At 27.2% G+C, this 22,165-nt stretch overlaps 1 protein-coding gene across 1 annotated transcript; it reads right to left on the bottom strand.

Annotated features, from left to right (window-relative positions):
- Positions 1-369: 369 nt before the first annotated feature.
- LOC114128253 (uncharacterized) lies at positions 370-21,366 on the bottom strand. The gene is made up of 5 exons (XM_050206711.1): positions 21,025-21,366; positions 5,734-6,007; positions 5,410-5,596; positions 3,649-4,078; positions 370-1,798 (listed from the first exon to the last, which is right to left on the bottom strand). The coding sequence occupies exons 1-5, from the start codon at positions 21,033-21,035 to the stop codon at positions 1,591-1,593; spliced, it is 1,110 nt and encodes a 369-aa protein (XP_050062668.1). The 5' UTR covers positions 21,036-21,366; the 3' UTR covers positions 370-1,590.
- Positions 21,367-22,165: the final 799 nt, after the last annotated feature.

Raw genomic sequence — 22,165 nt, 5'->3', positions numbered from 1 at the left:
TATAAATGTCAATAAATTAAATTAATTATTTATTAGAATTCTTGCAAATTTAATGTTTAAACAAAAAGTAATAATATTTACCAAATGATGTTAGTTATTACTTTTTACTTGTTATAAATGTTATTTTTAATAATTTAATAATTATAAATTCTAAAGACTAGAAACTTAAAAATAGTTTAGTGACTAGTGTAATGCACAAAACAATTTTTTATGTTAATATTCTAGTATTTTCTATTTTTTTAAACAAAAATTTATCTTTTTAACTTTGTTTTTTTATATTCTTATTATTCAACATCAACAAATCAATAAATATATTTTATATTATGGTAGCCATAATATAAGGTATAAGGTTATCAAAAGTAATACGACTGTTAAAATATATCATTAATGTATTTTTATTTACTCTTCATATTTTACATAATATATGTTAAATACCTATCAGTTCTGCTAAAATATTTTTTTCTAGCACATAACAAAATAAAATAAATAAGGAAATTCATTTTTTTTGAAATTTTTATTTATTTGTAATATTTAGTATCGTCATGACATAATAAGTTGCCTATATAATACTCCCTAGAAAATGATTAATTGAAATCACCTCAAGCAACAACATTATTCAAGGCTGGGTGTTAACAAATTCAACTTTGAAATTAAAGTAAAAATATTTTCTATTTACTTAATTTATTTATTTTAAGAAGTACCAACTCTTTTAATAAATAAGTTACTTTTTATCAAAATGAAACAAGTTTTTTTCTATATGAAATTCATAACAAAACAGATTAAATTACAACAATAATTTCAATTACAATTATTTTCATATGCATGTTGAATTTTTAAAAAAATTATAAATATTTTGAATTAAAATAATGTTACCTACTAAAGAATAGACTTCAATTAAAGCATATTTGGTTATAAATAACCATAATGTATAAAAAAATTATTTTACTTATCTGTTTATGGTTTGGATAAAATTATAATTTAGAATATTAAGTATAAAGAACAGCTAAAAAAATTTTTATGTTTATACATGTCTAAAAAGAAAAAATGTGATGTGACATTTTGATAATTTTTCTAGGTTATTGTGGAAGTCAATTTTTAAATAATTGTTTGATTTTTTTTTTTTTTTATTGAAATAAAACTCAAAATATTAATTTATTATTTTAAATGATTTTAATTAAATGTCAAAAATCGATTCTCACAATAACCTTAAAAAAAGCCAATAAACTTAAGAAAAATTTGCAGAATAAAAATTCGATTGTCTAAGTGTGCACAATTTTTTTTTTTAGTTTTTTACTTATATCATGAAATAAATTCACTATAAATTACTCCAATTTTTATAATTTATAGTGAATTAAGTACCTAATTAAGTTTTTAATCGCACCTATCTGTTAAATAGTTGAATTAATTTTTAACTTGAATACTTAATTAAAAACTTGACTGAGTTAATTTCTATTTTAAAACAATTAAGTGGAAAAAAGTAACTTGCCCAGCCCTGGCATAACTAAAATATTTAATTATCTTTGTAATCGTAACATCATACAATAATTTACTTAACATCTAAAATAAATTAATTTCCAAAAACGGCCTGTCTTAAATGTTAAAAATCTCTCTAACATCGTGAATAGTTTTATTATGATTAGTTTTAAAGTTATCGCTTTTCTTTAGTTTTGCCACCAATTGCAATGTACCCTCAGTCTTTTTGCACATGATGAAATGACACTGTTCTTTCTTTGATGCAGACCTTCTTATTTGAGCTAGCTGTTTTGCAACCGCCGGTGGTAGTATTATTTCCATCATTCTGCAATAATAAATTTGTTAAGAAATTAAGATGATAAATAACAGAAACAATTATTGCTCAAACACTATTATTGTGTACATTATTGACCAAGTACCTACCTACTAAATAAGATAACCAAAACATTAAAAAGAACATAAAACTAATAATTCGTAGGTACATTAAATAAAAAATACATTTGTAGAATAAAAATATTAACCATCTTTTTTTGTTATGTACTGTGTAGTTTGACCTACGTCCAGAGACGTTGATTCGAAAGTCGGTTTCACCTTTGGTACATATAGGGAGATACCTATGTGATGTGTAATTTAATGGACAAGTAGATGGACGATTTGATCAGTAGTCAAAAAGTAGGTATCTATAAATATATTATTATGTATAAATTGGTAAGTATCGCGGTGGTTTTATCAAATGAATTTCTCTTTAATTCTCAAATAGTGACAGATTAAATGAATTATTACCTAACCGTCTAATAAAATAATATAGAAATAATAGTTTAGAACCAAGTGGTGGTTCCGGATGTAATTTTTTACGCCAACAAATAAAGTCATGAGAAAATTATGAGAAAAATCATTTAATTAGTATAGATAAAATATAACAAATATAACACTAATTATCAAAAAATAAATCCTTTATTTTTAATTTAATACTTTGAAATGTAAGCGTATTAAGTTTTAATAATTTTAAATTATCATTGTCTAACAATACAGTATAAAAATAATAATATATATTTTTAAATTATTACTGATAAACAATAACTTCACAATACGAATAGTATCGTACCATAAAAAAGTTAAAACGTAGGTATTATCTGGCGTTAATTATTGAAAGTTTTATAACTAGGTGGGTGCATAATAATAGGCACTAGCATTGATTATACATTTTCGCAACTCGAAATGCCGCCAGTGAGCAATCTTTACTATGTATAATCAACGGTACTAGGTACCTATATTTTAGATTTTGGACGGAGCGATGAATAATTTAGATTTTATGTTATTAATCGCTTATTTTTAAAATATATTGCATTTATAAAATATTTTAAATTTAAGATAAGTACGACGTGTATAGAGAACATGTAAAATATTTGTTGGACAAAACTTAGAAAATGATGCATAATTTTACGTGAACATTTTTAACTAATTAAAATTATAAAAAAAATTTGTATCTGAAAAAGTAATAAAAATAAAAAAGAACTTGAGACCAAGACCAAAGTTGCGATTAATAAATCAAAAATATCAAAACTTAATTCAAGAATACTTAATAAAACTTTGTATAAGCGAATACCACATCCGCATGCATTGTCTCCTCTTAGTCAAACATTCAACGTATTATGTTCAAAATGGTCCATTTTACTCCGATAATTTTTAAAATAAGAGTGGATGTCCTAGATCACAAGTGACTAACCATTTTCGGGTTATATACGTGCAAAAACGTTGTAATCGAAGTCTAAAAAAAATTCACGTGATCAGTAATATATATGTTCAAAACCTCGTACCTTAGTACAATTTTTTCTTAGGATGATGGAAGTCATTAGAAAAGTTAAGAGAATTGGTTTTAAAATCAGTTGTGTATATTATATAAGTCATGGATATTTTAAAGAAAAACAAGCACTATATTGTATTATATTTTCTTGTGTATTCATATACGCCATGTTAAATTACCTACTCAAAGTCAAATATTTTTTGTATGTATTTTTATTATTAAATTTCGTTTTATGTCTATTCATCATTGATAACTATTAAAAAAATAATATTTTTGAGGATTGCAGTTAACCCTGGACCTATCAATACGAGCTGACTTAGTCACGAGATTTCAATTACAAGCAAAATATATATGTAATGTGAGCGGTGTACCTGATGGGTTTGTTGCCCACCCGCATGGACCGCATGGCCCTGCCGACCTCACAAGCTATCCTCTCGCTGCAGTCTTTGCCGTCGATGGACTCGGCGACGAGCTTGGTGAGCGAGGCCAGCTCTTCGGGAGCGCGTTTCAACGCCGCCTTGGAGGTGAGTGCGTGTATCGGCAATATCGGTATGAACATGAGCGCGCTGAGGAACACCACCGCAACACCCACGAATCCGGCCATGGCCACGAATAGAGGCTCTACCCGAGGCTTGGCCGCCGCCTGGTTTTCAGACTTCGCCGGTTCCGAGTCCGACGCTGCCGTCGTCGACGCCACCTGATTGCCGTTCTGCATCTGCTGCAGCACCTTGTTGTCCAGCGGATAAAAGAAATAATTATATCCGGAAATCATGCCGTCCGGCGGTCTTTGCGCCGTGTCACCTGCAAAACGAAGCGGTTTGTATAACCATATTATATACGTATTATATTATAATATTTCGTTCTGTCATACAGTGAAATGTTTCTACAAAATCGTAAATGTTGGGAGAACGGTTTTATTTTTCAATAATATTTTGGTCGCGCTATATAATGTGTAACAGGCAATTATTTACTTCAGAAATCGTTCGGATGATTTAATTTATATGCTAGATCATATAATTTATAACATTTTTAAGGTCGAAATTAAGCAGATATTGCGTTTGTATTGATAAAAAATGATTTCAATAACAATTATTATTTAAAAGACGGTACGTATCAGACATACACGTATTTGCATATCGATTCACACTACTCAAAGATTTATTTGATCAAATATTTAGGAACAAATCGGTATATTTGTATTGAACTATGTTAAACGAAAAAAAACAATAAATAGGTATTTAAATTCAATTAAAAACATGTAGATACTGCTCGTACGAGTTGTACCTACTGTTAATCTAGGATTATCAGATAAATACGAAGTATGTATTTATATCCCCAAGTAAATTTCTGAACATAAAATCAATAACTATACGACATGAATGCTTATTTGTCTAATGTTTTATATTTGGATTGACTCTACAACTACATTCTTAATTCTCACTTTGACGGCTTAAATTATATTTTATTGCATTTTAACCTAGTAAAAACAATAGAACATTTCCTAATAAACAATATTCTGCATTAATGTTCTTTTTTAAAAATTGTCTGCTATTGCCTTTAGATTATACAAAGCACTATGGCAACCTATTAATGTATTATACTCAAAAGTCTTAACAGTGGCCTGTAATGTGCTCTAAAAGAAATTCCTGGGTATACGTATTTTTCGCATACATAGGAAAGTTATGATGATAATCATTATAACCTTTTAATAAACCAGGTTAAACCTTAAAAACCATGTCTACGCTTCGGTTACCTACTCTCCCTCTTTTCTATAGTTGATAATGGTTTTATAGAATAATAAGTGATAATAATAATAATTAATTATACAAAAAAAGACAATTTGACTATAATCAACAATATTTTTATTTTTAACCATCACCTTTAAATATATTTATATGATATTAAATATTAATTATGTGTGTTTTAATTTGACTTTGATTTTAATATATTTGATAGGCATTTATTTATACTTGCAGTGAATTAATCAAAAATATAAATCATGCATAAATGTATTTTATTTTAATAAATAATCTAATTAATGTGCATGGTTTTCCCAAGTGCCCAAATGATTATAGGTTTAGGTACATCGATGATTATTATATATTGTTTTAAAATTTTTGTTTGAAACTCACTCGTAAGAGCGTCAATTATATTTTGTGGGCTGTTGGCAACCTGGTTAAACTGTTGTGGAGCTTCTTGAGTAACTATCCGATTTTGTGACTCTGCAAATTCATTTTTTAAAAACTGAGGTGCTATTTGCGAAAGTAATAACTCCACTTGGTTTTTGGCATCGGTCTGGACAGGACGGTTTGCCTGATTCTGTGAACAGTAAGCGATAAATAAATAAGATATTAAGACGCATTTGACAATCCATTTCTTCGGATAATATTATATTAAAAAATACATATAATTATTTATATTAAGTTTAAACCGTGCAATCGAATTGGCTTACGTACGTTGAAATGGAACGGTTGTTTTGACAGCATTTTTATCTCGTCAGAAGGTGGCATGTACGGAATATCGTCGGGTATGTATTCTTCGACGTCGATTCGTTCGTTAAATACCTTGCGATTCGGTCGATGCATGTTGCCAATGACACTGTGGAGGAATTCGGCACCCGACGGTGCATTAGTCGGGCTAGCATTATCGCCGACCGCAAACGAAATCAACGGCAACAGTTGCACGATTGTAAACACGAATATTACTGCTGTCCGAATGACTTTGCTACTCCTATAGTGACGAGAAAAACTCTGTTAGTGTGATTATTTATGATTTTTAGCGGAAACCTTAAAGAATAGGATTTGCTACATCATTTTTTGCCTATTATTCGCTGGTTCAAAGCTCTTGAAAATGTAATTCAAAGTTTCGCATAAGTAGATTTATATTCTTATAAAAGTATTAGAAATACATAGGCGACATTTTTTTATATACATTCGAGCTTCAAAGTAAGTACGTTAAAATCACAATTTATTAACTACGAGTAATTTGTAATAAACAAATTATAAAATCTTCAATTTTTAAAGCTTTGATTCAGCATTTTAATGCAATATTTCTCATAAATAGTTCATACTGTAACCAAAAAAATCTAAAAAATATATATATACATACAGTATACAGTATACACAGTTATTTTTTGTAGATATTTAAGTTAAAATGTTGACAAAATTGTATATTTAAATGATGAATAACGATTTTAGCTATTTTGTTATAATAAATTCAAAAACATTATTCATTTTATTATAGGTACATTTAAGTGTTATATAATGAATTTTTTTATACGTAGGTAGTGATATTTTCAAAATATATTAATTATTTTTATGATTTTACTTATTTATAGTTTTACACCACAAATCTATTCATGTTGTTTTAAAGTAAGATGGTATTGACTCAAAAAAATAATATACCTAATATATAATAAATCAATATCATTACAACAATTAAATACTACTAATATAATAATTAATGTAATGTTTTCAGAAACAAATTAGATCAATTTACCGTGATATCAATATTGCAGAATAAATTTATTTAATGATATCGATAAAATTATCATGAGATATTATAGGTACCTACTATGGTGATGTTGATGTATTATCGAATAAATAGGTATATTACATAAAGATATTCGTTGGCGGTGTATTACAAAAAGTTGTTTGACAAAAAATAATGATTAGTAATTACCTACAGATACAAATATGGATATAACATACAATAACGAAATTTTTTATTGGTAAATGTTCATTGATTAAATTAATATATGTTTATGCATGCGTGTGAGGTGTAGGTAACTGTTATAACCATCGTAAGGAAAAAGCTTTTTTAAATTATGTGCATTACATTTTCCATTAACAGAAATAGCCAAACCAGATGATAAGGTTCTATCGTCAGTCGCAAAAGCTCGAATTATGCCGATCGAATACCATTAATCAACAATTGAAAAGGTATTTGGTTACGTTACACCTAACACTTTTGGTTTCCTTATTTTAATAGATACTTATGTATTACACAAAAATTCTAAAAATGCATACCGATTGAGGGTACTATAAAAGTGTAATTTATATTAAGACTTGCTATGGCCCAAAGTATTGCAGTTATAACAAAATATAATTTTATTATTATAACACGATTAATCAACTGTATAATAAGTGTTTAAGTGTAATTCAGGTGTTTAAAATGTGCATACTATATAATTACAACCATAAAAAATAAATGTTGGATTCTCTTTGTAACATAGCGCATCATCCTAATAACCGGTTAATGACAAGAGTAATTACTAATTAGTATGGTGTATAACAATGTCCAAAACAATTCAATTAAATAAATTACTTAAAAAACGTTTATTAAATACTAAATAGGTGTGTATAATTAAATATTTTATTTAAATGTACCAAATTATAAACACCAAGAACAATGTATACTTTTTTAATTATATACGACTATAGCTGGTACAGTATTTATGACTATAATATAAAGATACATTATTTTATTAACTACTCACTTTTACTTAAAATAATAATAACCATTAAGTATTAGGTACAGTCAACGATCCATCATTAATGAAACTTATTTATAAAATTCAATCACGTTTTCTAAGCCTTATTTTTTGATGACGATGATATTATAATTGTGTGTAAGAATAAATATATATTATTATTTTTGTTCTCACTTATATGTAGATATAATACCTACTGGTTTTAGGTAGTGCATCTGTCTACCAACGCAGTGCTACGCCGCGGTCAGGAGGAGGTCTTGCTCCACTTATCCCCCATTTGTAACTTGACAAATTGAAATTAAATTTAAATGTTCATAGTATTAGATTTTGAACGAATGATTTAAGTTTGTGTAGAAGGTATAATATACCTAATTTATGTATATTTTATTTTATTTATAACGCACAATTTAGGATATTATTTTTATACTTAGAAAGTAATATACTTTAGTATCATAATAAAGTAGGTAATTAATTTTTAATAGCCTACTATAATGTTTTATTTTTATATGTTTTGATGTATGAGAAAATTTGGTCATTTATTAAAATAATTAAGAGTAAGGATAACGATAATATTGAAATATCCGGAGTAAGTAAATTTCGCCCCCCTCAAAAAAAGTGTCAATTATATAGTAAATATCAGTAGGCATGAGTATTTTTAAAACTTAAACATTTTAAGACTAATAGTTACTAATATTTTTAATATTTTCAACTCCAGCCAAGATTTTTATGAAAAATTAAAAAAATGCAACGCAATTTATAGCAATCAAAAATATAAATATTATAGTTCTCTCCCACCGCCAAATAAAAAATTATGAAAAAATACGCCGTTCTTAGAAAAAAATAAGGTTTATTTAATTCAATGAATTTTTATACGAACTTCGCCTATCATTCAGAGCTGGGGATGATAAACTGTGAGTTATATGTACTAGTATTATAGTATATGCTAGTTTTTTCCTACTTATTTTGTTTTTCCGAAAACTTTTATTTGGACGCAGTCAGTTGTAATTTTTAAGTTTATCTGTGGTACATGGCTGAAGCGTACAATTAATTAATACATATAATCGCGAATCATTTTTATTCGTTAAACAATAGTCGACAACTGACGAACAGAGGAAAGTAGATAACTGAACAATCAAAATATCTCAATTAGATTGTGGAAATAATTTATTATAAAGATTTGATAAAAAAATGTTGTCTGAACTTCATTTATTTATATTATTTTAATCTTCAGGACTCTAGTAGAAATTACTTCCCACCCCTGAACTATAAAAACCATAAAACGTTCTTAGATGTATCTTATTATTATATTATTGGCAATTCTCTGTTCGCATATACGTATTTATAAATTTTTCAAAACTATCTATTGTATACAGCGGTATTATAGCCTTGTAAGTATTAATCATACAATACGCGTACCTACCTAAAAAGTTCAGATGATTGTGTGGCTGTGTACATCGTGGCACGCGATCATACGCAGTTATATTGTTATCAAAACATAAATAATATTTAATATATTTATAGACGATGGATTGACTATTGCCTATTATATTATATTGTTTGCTTGTCGCCGTCGTTGCGAATCGGGAACGTGCTTTCTCCTTTATTGACGGGTAGAAGAAACGATTTTTTGGAAATAATAGACACCTATATAGGTAGATATATAGGTGGATACCTATCTATATAATACCATCGTCATCATAGTTATTGAATTCTCCTCGTGTTAGGTACCTACCTATATGTATTGTGAACTGAAATAGTTTTCGATTTCGATTTCCTCGATTACACATTAATATTTTATTGTGCATAGCATATAATACCTGCCTAATGGCTAATTTTACGTATATCAATATATGTCGCAGTAGAATGGGAGGCTCGACAGTTATATTTTTTAGTCATAATATTATAAACATTCTCTACCAAGTAATTTAATGACTTTGCTTTCGTACAATATTTTTTTGACGAATATCAATAAATATTAAATATAATAGTTAATACTATTACACTTTTTAATAATATGCATAATAATATATTGTTGAAATTTTGTTATATTTTTTCCAAATAGAGTACCTACCTACAACACGATATAGCATATAATAGTTATATAAACTGCAGTAGGTATAATGTTGTATACTATAGACCGTAATTTACAAATATTTTATGAAAAAGGTTAATACCAACTCGTATAGTTATAATTACAGTTTAGAAAAGTAAATTATTTATAAGTAAAGCCAAAGTCATGCTAGTTAAGCGAAATGTACTGCAAGTCGAAAAACTTAAATAATTTGACCATATTTTAATAAAACGTTACTGTCACAACTCGCGAAGAACACGAGAGTTTATTGTTACTATAGAGGGTGTGTAACAGTCGTACGTAGACTACTGGCAACGACATGGACTGGTGTGCGTTATTTTATGTTTGTTTTGAAGTATTAATAAAAAATTTATTTCGATTTCAATAAACGTTTATACTGTCGTACTTCACATTCAGGTTAACAGTATTGACTAAGCAATATAGATTGTCATTATTAGATTATGAAGAATACGAAAGTAAGAGAGTAAGACGAAGTAGGTTTTAGTGTGTGTCGCCTAATACAAGTGATACGACCGTCGGATTGTACCTACATATAGGTAATATGGTAATATTATATTATATTTTATTTTATTTTATATTTAACACGTTCGATTTTCTACATCTAATAAACAATAATGACATCGTCGACGGATATGATTGATACAAAATATTGGACTATACGTCGTCGTCGACGTCGTTCAAATCATTACCCGTAAAAATAATTATGCCCAGTAGGTATGTGTAATTGTTATTCACTAATCACTACTATAAATAAATACACTGCAGGAAGCATCGAGACGATTCATATTATTATTATTATTACTAATTTTATTTTCTCTTTTATAATAGGCCACACCAGTTATTTCGAAGCGAATATTGATTTAAGCATTTATTATCATACAGTTGCCGCGAGAGGTCAAGTGGTCAGTCGGCTCAATCGTAAGTATTATATTAAATAAATGAAAGCGGCACTAATCTGATCGCACAATGCAAACAAATATTAAAACTATAGTGTTAAATCGAAATGATTGATTGTTTTTTAATACACCGCTGTGCTAACACCTTCGCGATTTAAATTTAATACCTATTGCCGATAGATTTAGCCCCACTTTCTCCTAGAGTTTCAGGAAAATTGCTTTTAAGTTTGGTGGGCAGATATTAGTCAGAAAATCGTTTAAAAATAAAAACAAATTAATCTCTTATTCGTATCCACCCATTATATTATAATTTATAGTCTATATTATAATATTCAAAAAGTAACACATACTAGGTGTAGGGAATTTTATTGGTAAATCTGTTATGATTTTATACATTTATGAATAAGACTAATATAAGTACGATATTATTATAATTTTAAGAACGACGGTTGTATAACCGAATACATAAATATAACTTTGAAACGTATTAGCTCTTGCACTTCTGTTTTTTTAACATGTAATTTATACTCTACAAAACTATAATGAAACTATAGTACCTAATATTTTAATCATTTGTATACTTTTATAAACAGTTCTGAGATACCTTAGTTTAGTCTTTTATTGGAAAAATGTGCAATTATAGGTACCCATAGTCGAATACTCGTCATATTATTGAACACCAGTGTCGTTATATTTATGTGCAAATAAAAAATTAGCGTTAGCCAGAAATAACGTTTAGATATGCTGATTAAAATGTTACCTATATGAACAACAGTGACAGCGACTATAAACAAATTCAGACCGGAAAACTATTTTACTTACCCTCGAATTTATTTCGTCTTCGATAAATTAAGTGATTTTTCTTTTAGGGTATAAATGCATTTTATTTTTAAGCTATATCAAACGTGTTTCTTTTAACAATTATTACCTAATTAGTAGTAGTGATTATCAAATAAAACAAAATAACTCATATATATTTTATAAAAATAATATAATATTTATTAAATTTACATAATAGCTTATTCTTTTACTTAATTAGTCACTTTTATTTTTAAAAATCTCAACAACGTTTTCAACATTTATGTCTTACAATAAATTTTTTTCTACAGTCATGTACGACAATGTCTAATTATTGGTATAAACAATCTCAGCACTCTGAGAAAAGCCCAAATATCCCGTCGGCATAGTTCGCCATTGCTTATTTTTGAATAATATATATTTTATACACACACACATATATATATATATACAGAATATATACTTTGATTCAGCTTTTTAACAACACGGTTTTAATAATTTTTCAATTTCGCAGCTATACTGTTTCGCTAGAATACATCATGCACAATACCTAACAATATAATTCGTAATGGATTCACAGCTTCATACGGATTTCATCCAGTAGGCATAGCGATCGTATTTTATAAAATATTGTATACTTACTTGATTTCTTCTAATTATTTAAAATAATTTAATCATACACAGCAGAGACGTAAAATATCTCCGTCACGCATCTTAATATGTATCATATATTATGCCATGCTAACATAAGCGAAGCCGTCGATAAATCGAACACCCGCAGACGATGAGATGAATTAAATACACATAAATTAATACATACCTAGTGACTAATGAGCAATGATTATAGTTATATTCGAAAAACATTAATGGAATTGACGTGTTAAATAGTAAATACACTCTTATAGTCTTTTATCGCATAATATTATGGTGTCCACGTCTTTAATTAATTAAAAATTCAACACGTTTTAATCGTTTGATGGGTAATCATTTAAAGGATATGGAAACGTCGCACATAAATTCGTTCTCATTTGTATTAGTTTTTTTTTTGTATAAGTAGTGAGTTCTTAGTAAATTTTAAGTTTTCTCAATTGTTCGATATCTTAACTGATTTTCAAAAATTGTAAAACCATTCAATTTTTGAGTTTTGTATGTAAAAAAATTCTCTACGACAGGTATTTAATATTTATGAACGATTCAGAAAAATTAATTTTCATGTATCTATGAAACTTAAAAATTTTGTATGTATAGGTTTTTTTACCACGTAATGTAAATGAAAAAAACCTGTTGACAAAAAAATATAACTAATAAAATACATTTGTTTTGTACTATATTATATTACGCTATGTATGTATAATATTGTAAAAACTGTCTTTTGACGCTATACGAATCCGCAAAATGCAAATTAGTATTATGCGCGTTGAAAGAAAAATCTCTGTACATGAAACAAAAACAAAATACAGATACAGTTTTATATTATCGAATACAGTAGAATGAAGACGTGGTTTTATAATTTTAGTTTGCTACATTTTCTCCCACAGTTAACTTCAATTATAGACGATATTAAAAAATATTCACGCACAGCGCATATATTAAATTACTATAATATATAAGCAGGAACATGCACGCTAATAAGAGAATATAATAATTTATAGACATAAATTAGGCAGTTGACTGAAGCCTGTCAGCCTATTGACTTAAATACGACAGGGTTATAATTAAAAATTTAAAGAACCTCAATAAATATTATATACATATATGTTTTATGGTCGACGGGCCCGAGTAAACTTCTCCGTCTTTTCACCTGGGACAGTTCGCCCCTAAAAACAATAAATATTAAATTATGAGCAATACCATTACTATGAGCGTAATTATGATATCGTTTTAGTGTATTTTACTCTGTGATTATGAACCCGCACGATCACTATCCTTTATATAACAAGCAAACGTTAAAAAGTATAAAAATGTTCTAACAATTTTTAGAGGTTTTTTTTTTTTTTAAAAAACCAAAATTGTTTGTACTGTTTTTTAAGTACAAATATGGTCACTCATATGTTCGTATATGCGATTTGTAGTTGGCAACCGTAAAAGTAGGTTTATATTCGTACTATGCATTATAAGTTATAACTCAATAAATTAAATGTATTCTAGGCAAATAAGTTGGGTTTGGTATGATGTATTGATTATTCGTGAAGAAAAATAAATACATCTTTATTGTTATAGAGTTTTGTATTCACTGCAAAAAAAGAGTGCGATTATTTTCGTTTTCATTTTTACTCTTTCTATAGCATTCGATTTTTAGATTTTACTCGATCACTATATATTTATATGTTATATTTGCACGTAATGTTATTAGGCCAACCGGCGAGTGAAATCTTTTATCGGATGACGTGCACAGGAAATGCACCGCGAAACCCGTTTTATTCTGTTTGTTCTAAATCCAACAAATTTTTTCGGTTTGGCATCAATCCAACACGAATAGAAAGGAAAACAAACTTCTACGAATCGATCGAACTCGAAACGCGAAAACTGATTTTACCACAAAAGTTTCCCGTCCGGGTATAGGTAAGCGCGGTTTTGAGTGAATTACATTTTGGCCGATTTATATGATCCGGAGGATATGATTAAGCACATCAATGTCGATTTCAATTAAAAAAAAAACAGTTCTCGACAAGTCGTTATTCTATTGATATAATTACATACGATATCGACAATATCTCATTATCAATCTCATTAAAAATCAATGCAAACATTATAATATTGAGAGCAGAACGCTTCGACCTGCAGTTCAACAATACGTATTTTATCCAACATTCAAACTGAAATTAATAAACCTACAACAATACTAATTCGTCACATTATTTTATTGTATTTATTACTATTATTGCGATTTGTGATGGCAAACTAATCTCGAGCACGTATTAAGAGAACGTACCAAATGGCAAATACCAGTGGTAATGAATTAATGACCTATACCGTTTTAATTGTGTAAGTCTGAATGTTATGCATTATTAATTTTTAAAATTTAAATTCATAACTATGTAGGTACGAGCGGACACTTGATTATGTACACGTGTATTATATTATTGTCGATTTAGTCGATCGATTTACAGTATTTTTCTGTTTTCCTTTCAAATATAATATCTCACCTATCATCGGCGGTAGGTTAATAATCCGTGCGTGGTTAGGTTATTATTCTATTATATATCCTATATTCCTATTATTATAGGATTATTGAGTTCACCTAGTACAACCTTGGAAATCGGTTAGGTAAAATTATAAATAGTGATCGACACAATATTATAAATTATTATTTATATTATATTAATCCCGATGGTTCATTGAATCGTCGATTGACATTTTCCGTTCGTTCTTATAACTGATATTTCCTCTTTGTAATTATTCATAACGTAATCATTTTCAAATTAATTCTAGTGATGATTATAAACAATTCCTTATAGAGTAAAATCTTAAACGAATATTCCTTTGTAATGTTAGTATATAGTTATTCATAATTTAAATTTTCCCAATTTCTTTTTTTAATATCCAAATAATAGTAATAATATATATATATATAGCACTGTCAAATACGTACTCATTAATTATAATTATTAAATAATTAATCATGGTTTGGCTGTGCAGTCTACTACAGCAGTTGCAGTTTTATAATTTTTCGCAATGACCTGAAACGGAAATAATTATTCGGGTATGTAAATATTGCTTACATTGCAATCGTTTAACCGGTACATTATTGCGCTGCAGTAGATAGCCGCCGGGTAGGTGTATAATATTAATATAATGTATGACTCGCCGTGAACAAAATCCGTCACACGCGCGCACAATAGAAATCAATAGAAATCCAACTAATTGTCATTCGTTGTTATGATTCAGCCAAACTACTCATAACAAGTACTATTATAAAGATTAACGATTTCGATAGAAAATTTCCTAATGACGACGTATTATTCAAACATCAAACGTAAACTGTTTATTCTAACAGTAAAATTTGGTCATCGTGTACATTTCGGACGATGTCCGCAACGTCGGATGGATGACATTTTTATCGTATCGCTATGTAGAAAAATAAAAATTAAACGAAGAAAAGATAAAAAATTGAATTGCCAAGTAAACGCCCGAATGAATAAAAATTAATATTTTAATCTATGTTTAGCTTGTGATTTATTTTTTCAAAAGAAGAGTGATATTATACGTGACCATTAAGTACATTTTTATTTTTATTAAATACATTTTTCTAAAAATGTTTTCCTACCAAACTTAGAACCTATAATATTATTGTTACAATTTAAACACGACCAAGTTAGAAAATCCTAATATAATTTAAAATTAACTTTGGAAACCAGACCCGGATACGTTCTACATTATATGTTCTATAGGCGAGGTGTAGTCAGCCATATTCTAAGGAGAAGAATATAGAATAGGAAAAAGATAAATTCTGAATAATATAGTATTTTGGTGACTCCATAGAATGATAATATGTTAGAAAAATATAAAATATGTGTCTATTATTGAAATTATATCGCTCGTATGGATAGTTTATATTAAGAAAGTGTCAAACTTAAATTTTCAAGATCTCAAATTAAATTTTTTCACGTACTTAAACTTGAACTTGAACTTATGAACTTTAAAAAATGTATCCTTGTCCCTTGAAAATTTTAATTAAACATAGTAGTAAAAAGTGGGAAAGTAGGTAACTGCTCTACTGTACAGTAGGAGTCATCGAACAAAACTTGTAATAATATTGCAGAGTAGGTCACTGTATAATGATGATGGATGTGTTAAATTTGAATTCAATGATAAATCATTGTACATGAAAAACAATTCTGATCGGAGACGATTTGGCAGTTTATTTTGCTATGAGTATATATTTTTATTATATATTTATATAATATATTGTTACTATAGACATTTTTTTACTAGTGATAATACAGATATAATAGGCAATACCTTAAAGTTAATTTAAATAATTTAAAAGCATTTTGTGTATAACAAAAATAATAATACTAGTATAAATATCAAATATTTTGTAGTACAAAAAAATAAAAATAACCATAATTGACATTCAAATGTATCTTTAAAAAAATAATGTGTAATAATATTTTCTAGATTTTTGGGATTCTGTAAGAACTAATTATAAGGAAACTTGTATTAAAGTTTCAAGTCTTAAACGTAAAAAAAAAAATATTTTATACATTTTTAACTAAAAAATAATTTGCAAATTTCAACATTTTGATGAATTTTGTTAAAATTCAAACTTAAAACCAGTATTAACCTAAACACATTAAGTACTGCTTATGGCCCTCGAAATAATTCGGCCCGTAATTTTTTAGATTCTGAACGAAGTGATGAATGCATTGATTTTACAATGATGTGTGTTTTTTTTGTGTTTGTGTCTGTGTACAGTATAACTTATCGAAATAATGTTTCTTTTTAAAACTTCGGAGGTGGTTTCCGATAGAAAAGTAAATATCCTTGGTATATTATAGAGGTCAAAAGTAAAAATTTTCCTACAGTTTTCAAAAAAAATTAGCAATATTTTGTACATGTAGCTAAGAGTTGAAAATTTAACACAAGATTTTTCATAAGTTTGGCTTGCAATAATTTTAAAAAAAAACTTGAACTTATATTAGCCAATTAAAATTTTTTCATCTTAAGTTCAAATTTTACGAAATCATATGTATACATATATTTTAGCATTCAACTATAATTTAAAAATGTGTTCGACATGATTTTGACACATTTATTTTTTATTTGTAGTTCTCACCTTTTTACTAGCCAATTGGCCGGTCTGATTTATTTGCTTTTTAAAGCCCGTGCTTTTAAGACCCGTGAAACACTTAATCCAGCACTACTTAAAATGCATATAAAAAATATAGTTCCTATTTTTATATTACCAAAATAACAACTTATGTGAAATTTTGTGTTATTTGATCAAGAGTAATTTTTAATTAAAATTTTAAATGTCTATAAATAGCTTAAAATGGATATAAAAGTTCAAAATATTTTAAAAATATTCTTGATTTTCTGTATAATTCTTTTTTTATGATTATTTCTAATTACCTACTGAGAAAAGTGATTGAAATTTTTAAATTTTGATACTTCTCCGCTTCTAAAAAGTTATTAAAGTTGAAGTTTATTGTTTTTACTGCAATAAAAGTTGACGACAGACACAAAAAAAGTTAAAACTTCCGTCGCTTTACTCAGAATCTATAACAAAGAGCAAAATGCAACAATATATGTTGATACTTTCACTTCATGACAATGAATGTTATGGTTGCTGTTTTCAAGCCATTTAATTCGACATAAAGTACCATCTGACAAAATTGTAGGACATCGATTAGTCGTATTTTATTTTTTAAATCAGATTTTGATTGATTAAAAAGTCGACAAACTTTTAATTTAAGTGATTCTTGATATTCGAAAAACTGTTAATGTTATTATAAAAAATATAAACAACTATTGACATTTCAATCAAAAAAATAATATATATATTCAAAATAACTTCGATTTATAGATTATAATACCTACATTTGTTACCTATTGAATCCGTTTTCTAAATTAAAATCCGTCTAACCAAAGTTCTATAGTTTAGTTAAGCGATCAAGATACTATAATTTTGTATGATAATTGTAAACTGCAGTCATCATTAAGCTGTGTCTAGACCTGCATATATATTGTCATAACTTATAAGTAACTCATATTACCTTTATTGTCTAAATCATCGTTGATATTTTATTACCTACGTAAGTTTTTGTTTATAAAAGAAGTCAGAAACATTGTAGTTAGTAATATGCTCTATAGGTGCTCATAAATAATGTTTTAGGGAGGGGGAATAAAAACGTATGCTATCCAAGTCATTATGTTATAATATCATAATAAAATTTATTAAATTATAATTTCATATTATTTTTTTATTGTTATATTGTATATAATATAATAAAAATGGATGCAAAGATTTTTGAACCTTTCTGCAGATGACTTTTTTACAATATGTTTATACTAACTACACAGAAATAATTTAAAGATCAATAATTTGTTAAATAATTCGTTTATATATTTATGTGAGTGTGTTAAATGCATTTTAGGTCAACAGAAGAATTTAGGGCAATGATAATTTTTAAGCTCCCAATTTTCTACAATGTTCAAGCATACTAAAAAAATATTAAAAAAAAAATATGAAAGTATAGGTAAGTTTAAATTTAGACATCAAGATTTAAATTATTAATGATTAAAGTAACAATTTAATATATCATAACACATTAATATGTACCTACCTAATACACATTATACATTTCATGTATAATATAAAACCACATGGATGACTATCTACATCAAGTTACGTACGATGTACCTACTACTTTAAAATTTTAATTAAATTTAAGTATGATGAAGGTATGAAATATTTCAAAAACAATGATAAATCCTTAAAAAGAAGATCGTATATAGGTGCACAATTCGTTAACTTTTAACTTTGTGTTAAAGTTATAAAATGTTATACATTATAATATAGGTAAATTTATCTATTTATAATTTTAAAACTATTGGTCAGATATACCTAACAAGATTGTTGTTAAACACTTAAAACTTAGAAATATTAATATATACCAAGTATATCAGGTGATTTTTGAATCAAAAAATACTTATTCTTTCAAAAACTATTTAAGTTTTGGAAAATATTTATTTTTTGTAATTGTAGGTATATTATTTCAAAAACAAAATTTATTTTATATCATTATAATTTAATAGGAATTTAATTTTTTAACAACATATTTTCTGAGTAATTTGATTTATGAAAATCGAATTTTGGAAGATAATTTTATGAGTTATAACTTATAAGTATTTAAAGTTGATGGGTAAATTGAATGGTATAGGAGTTAATACCTTATAATGTTCATTCACTTCATTATTATTACAACTCATCTAAATGTTAAATTCTTATCATTTTGAAATAATGATTGTTCTTCGTTAAAAAAAAACCATTAGGTATATTAAAAATAAATAATACACATCCATTTACGTATAGTTTTAATAAAATATAAATATGTAGGTAATAAATATGGTTAACTAATTATTAGTACACAATATTTATTATTTTATATTATCGACAGTTTTAAAACCACGACAAAATAAATTAATAAATTAAAAATAAGTGATATTTAAGCCAAGCATGGTCTATAATCGATATACATCCAATTTCCAATCATTTGGCTATATAAAATTAATAAATATGATATTTACTATACTTTATTATAAAAATTATTCGATTCATAAAACAGATAAAATATTATTGTTCTTTCTCTAATTTCTGTTTAATATCCAATTAACAATTATACTATCTACTCATGTATAGCTAATAAGTATACCTACTTAGTAATAAAATCTTGTGAAAATTAACATCTTTACAATGTTATGATCTTTGTTTTTAGGTTTTCATGCATATTACTGTTTTCGTAAACTTAAATAATATATACGATAAAAATGGAATTATTTTCTCATTATATATACATGCACATTATCCAATAAGTAATAACTAATATTAAGTATAACAAACGAACGATAATTTAAAAATTGAACTACTTTAAGTTAAATTGACTAATAATTCGTATTTAAAAAAGTATATAATTAAAGTATCTATAAATAATTTTAAAATCAATCATTTAAAAAAAATGTAAATTATATTAATATGAACTCATATATTTCAACAGTTAATCATGAAAACAATTTACATTAGATTACTTGTAAACTCATTTAAAGATTTAAAAATATGTATACACAGTAACTAACACGTATATATATTTATATTGATCTCCTTTTCAAAAATAATGCATATATATATATTTTTAAATTTTGTTTAAAAGGTAATAATGGTATTTAAGACGATTTAAAGTCTTGTTCATTGGGTAAAAACTACGATTTATATTTTAAACATTTCAATATAATAACCAAAATTGTATGAAGGAAATATTGATATTTTTATTTTTCGTTTAAACATCCAATTTCAAGTCTATAAATAAAAATTGTGCCTGTTTTTGTATTTATTAATTTAAAATAATTGTCAGAAGAATTCAAGAAAAATATTGTTATTCAAATATATACTTATATTATTATGGATACAAATTGAAAATCTTAAGAATTTCAATTACAAAATAATTTATAAATGATCGTGTTTTTTCAAATTTTAAACTACAAAAGTGTATAAAAAAAGTCGTGCACATTAAGTATTTTTGATAGTTTTCAATCTATATGAAACAACATTTATAAGAAATCCTAAATTACTAAGTGAAAAAAAAACCACTCTTCCTCTTGTAAAACCGACATTTCGTCCACTGCCTGCCTGTACTGTATACTTTATAATATCAAATCACGAGTAATCAAGCACGAGCATACGTCTTATACGGTAAATTGTTAGATATTAATAAATCATATCATAAATAATAACGGTCTGGGTACTCACGGTTTCGTCATTTTGTTCGAAATCGCATGAATGAAAAAAACAACGCTGAACAATCCCTTCGGGGAAAAAGTTTGTTTTGCCTCGATAGATTTAAAAAAAAAAAAAAAAAATTTAAAACCGCAAAAGTCAATATATATTTTAATATACAGTATAGATCCTCGAGCACACTACTGTTGACAATAATAAATCGCGGCGTTAAATGAAGAAATCCGTCAAGACGTCTTATTCCATTTGATGTGTCAAACACGTGGTACGGAGCGACTATAGTGGTGTAAATGTGGGTGCACCGCGACACAGCTACCTTTCGAACGTTCGCCGGTCGACTGAAGACGCTCGTCTAGCAGATCGACTAAATTGTATATTATCATGATAGATACGTACAAATAAATATATTTTACGTTTGTGTGTGTGTGTGTATTAAAGCCGTTCAAACGAAACCGGCGCGTGTTGGCACTATCTATACCTACGACGACGCGCGTGTGCTCGGATACATATATTTTATACGGTAGGTACCTTAACTATTATTATTATTATTTTATGTATATTTTACGTACATAATATGATATTATATTATATTACACGTGTATATATGCTCGTGCATTTATCTGGGTCAAGCATGATGCCGGACGTTCGATTCGGAACCGGTTCCGTGACACTGTGGCCTATAAAACCGATTTTTCTCGGATGCGCCCAAACGATCTTTTAGTTTTTACGCATATGCATAATATAGATATTATATTATAATAATATTATGGGTTTATACGTGTATTATAGGTACCTATATATTACAGCTTTAATCGATTTAGAAATAAATATTTTTTTATTGTCATACGCAGCGCAACCACGTCTAACGATATGCGGACGTCGTCATTGTGATAATATTGTGTTCGTGCAGGTGTAGTACGCATAGACTGAAATCGGAGGGCTTAAGACCCCCCTCCCCCTTTCAAAAAAATCAATTTAAAAAGAATTTAAGTAGACATTTTAGTAGGTAGATACTACCGATTATATCAAGTGTCTAAACCAGCGTTTCTTGAACTGTGTTCCGCGGAACCCTAGGGTTCCGCAAAACTAAAGTGCTTTTTTTCAAAATGTTCAAAAATCTTACTAAAGATTAGCGACTAGCAGGGAAAAATGTTTT

This window comes from Aphis gossypii, chromosome X, assembly GCF_020184175.1.
Source record: "Aphis gossypii isolate Hap1 chromosome X, ASM2018417v2, whole genome shotgun sequence".
In the NCBI taxonomy this organism is placed as follows: Eukaryota; Metazoa; Arthropoda; class Insecta; order Hemiptera; family Aphididae; genus Aphis; species Aphis gossypii.
This window is presented reverse-complemented; position numbering and strand designations above follow the sequence as displayed.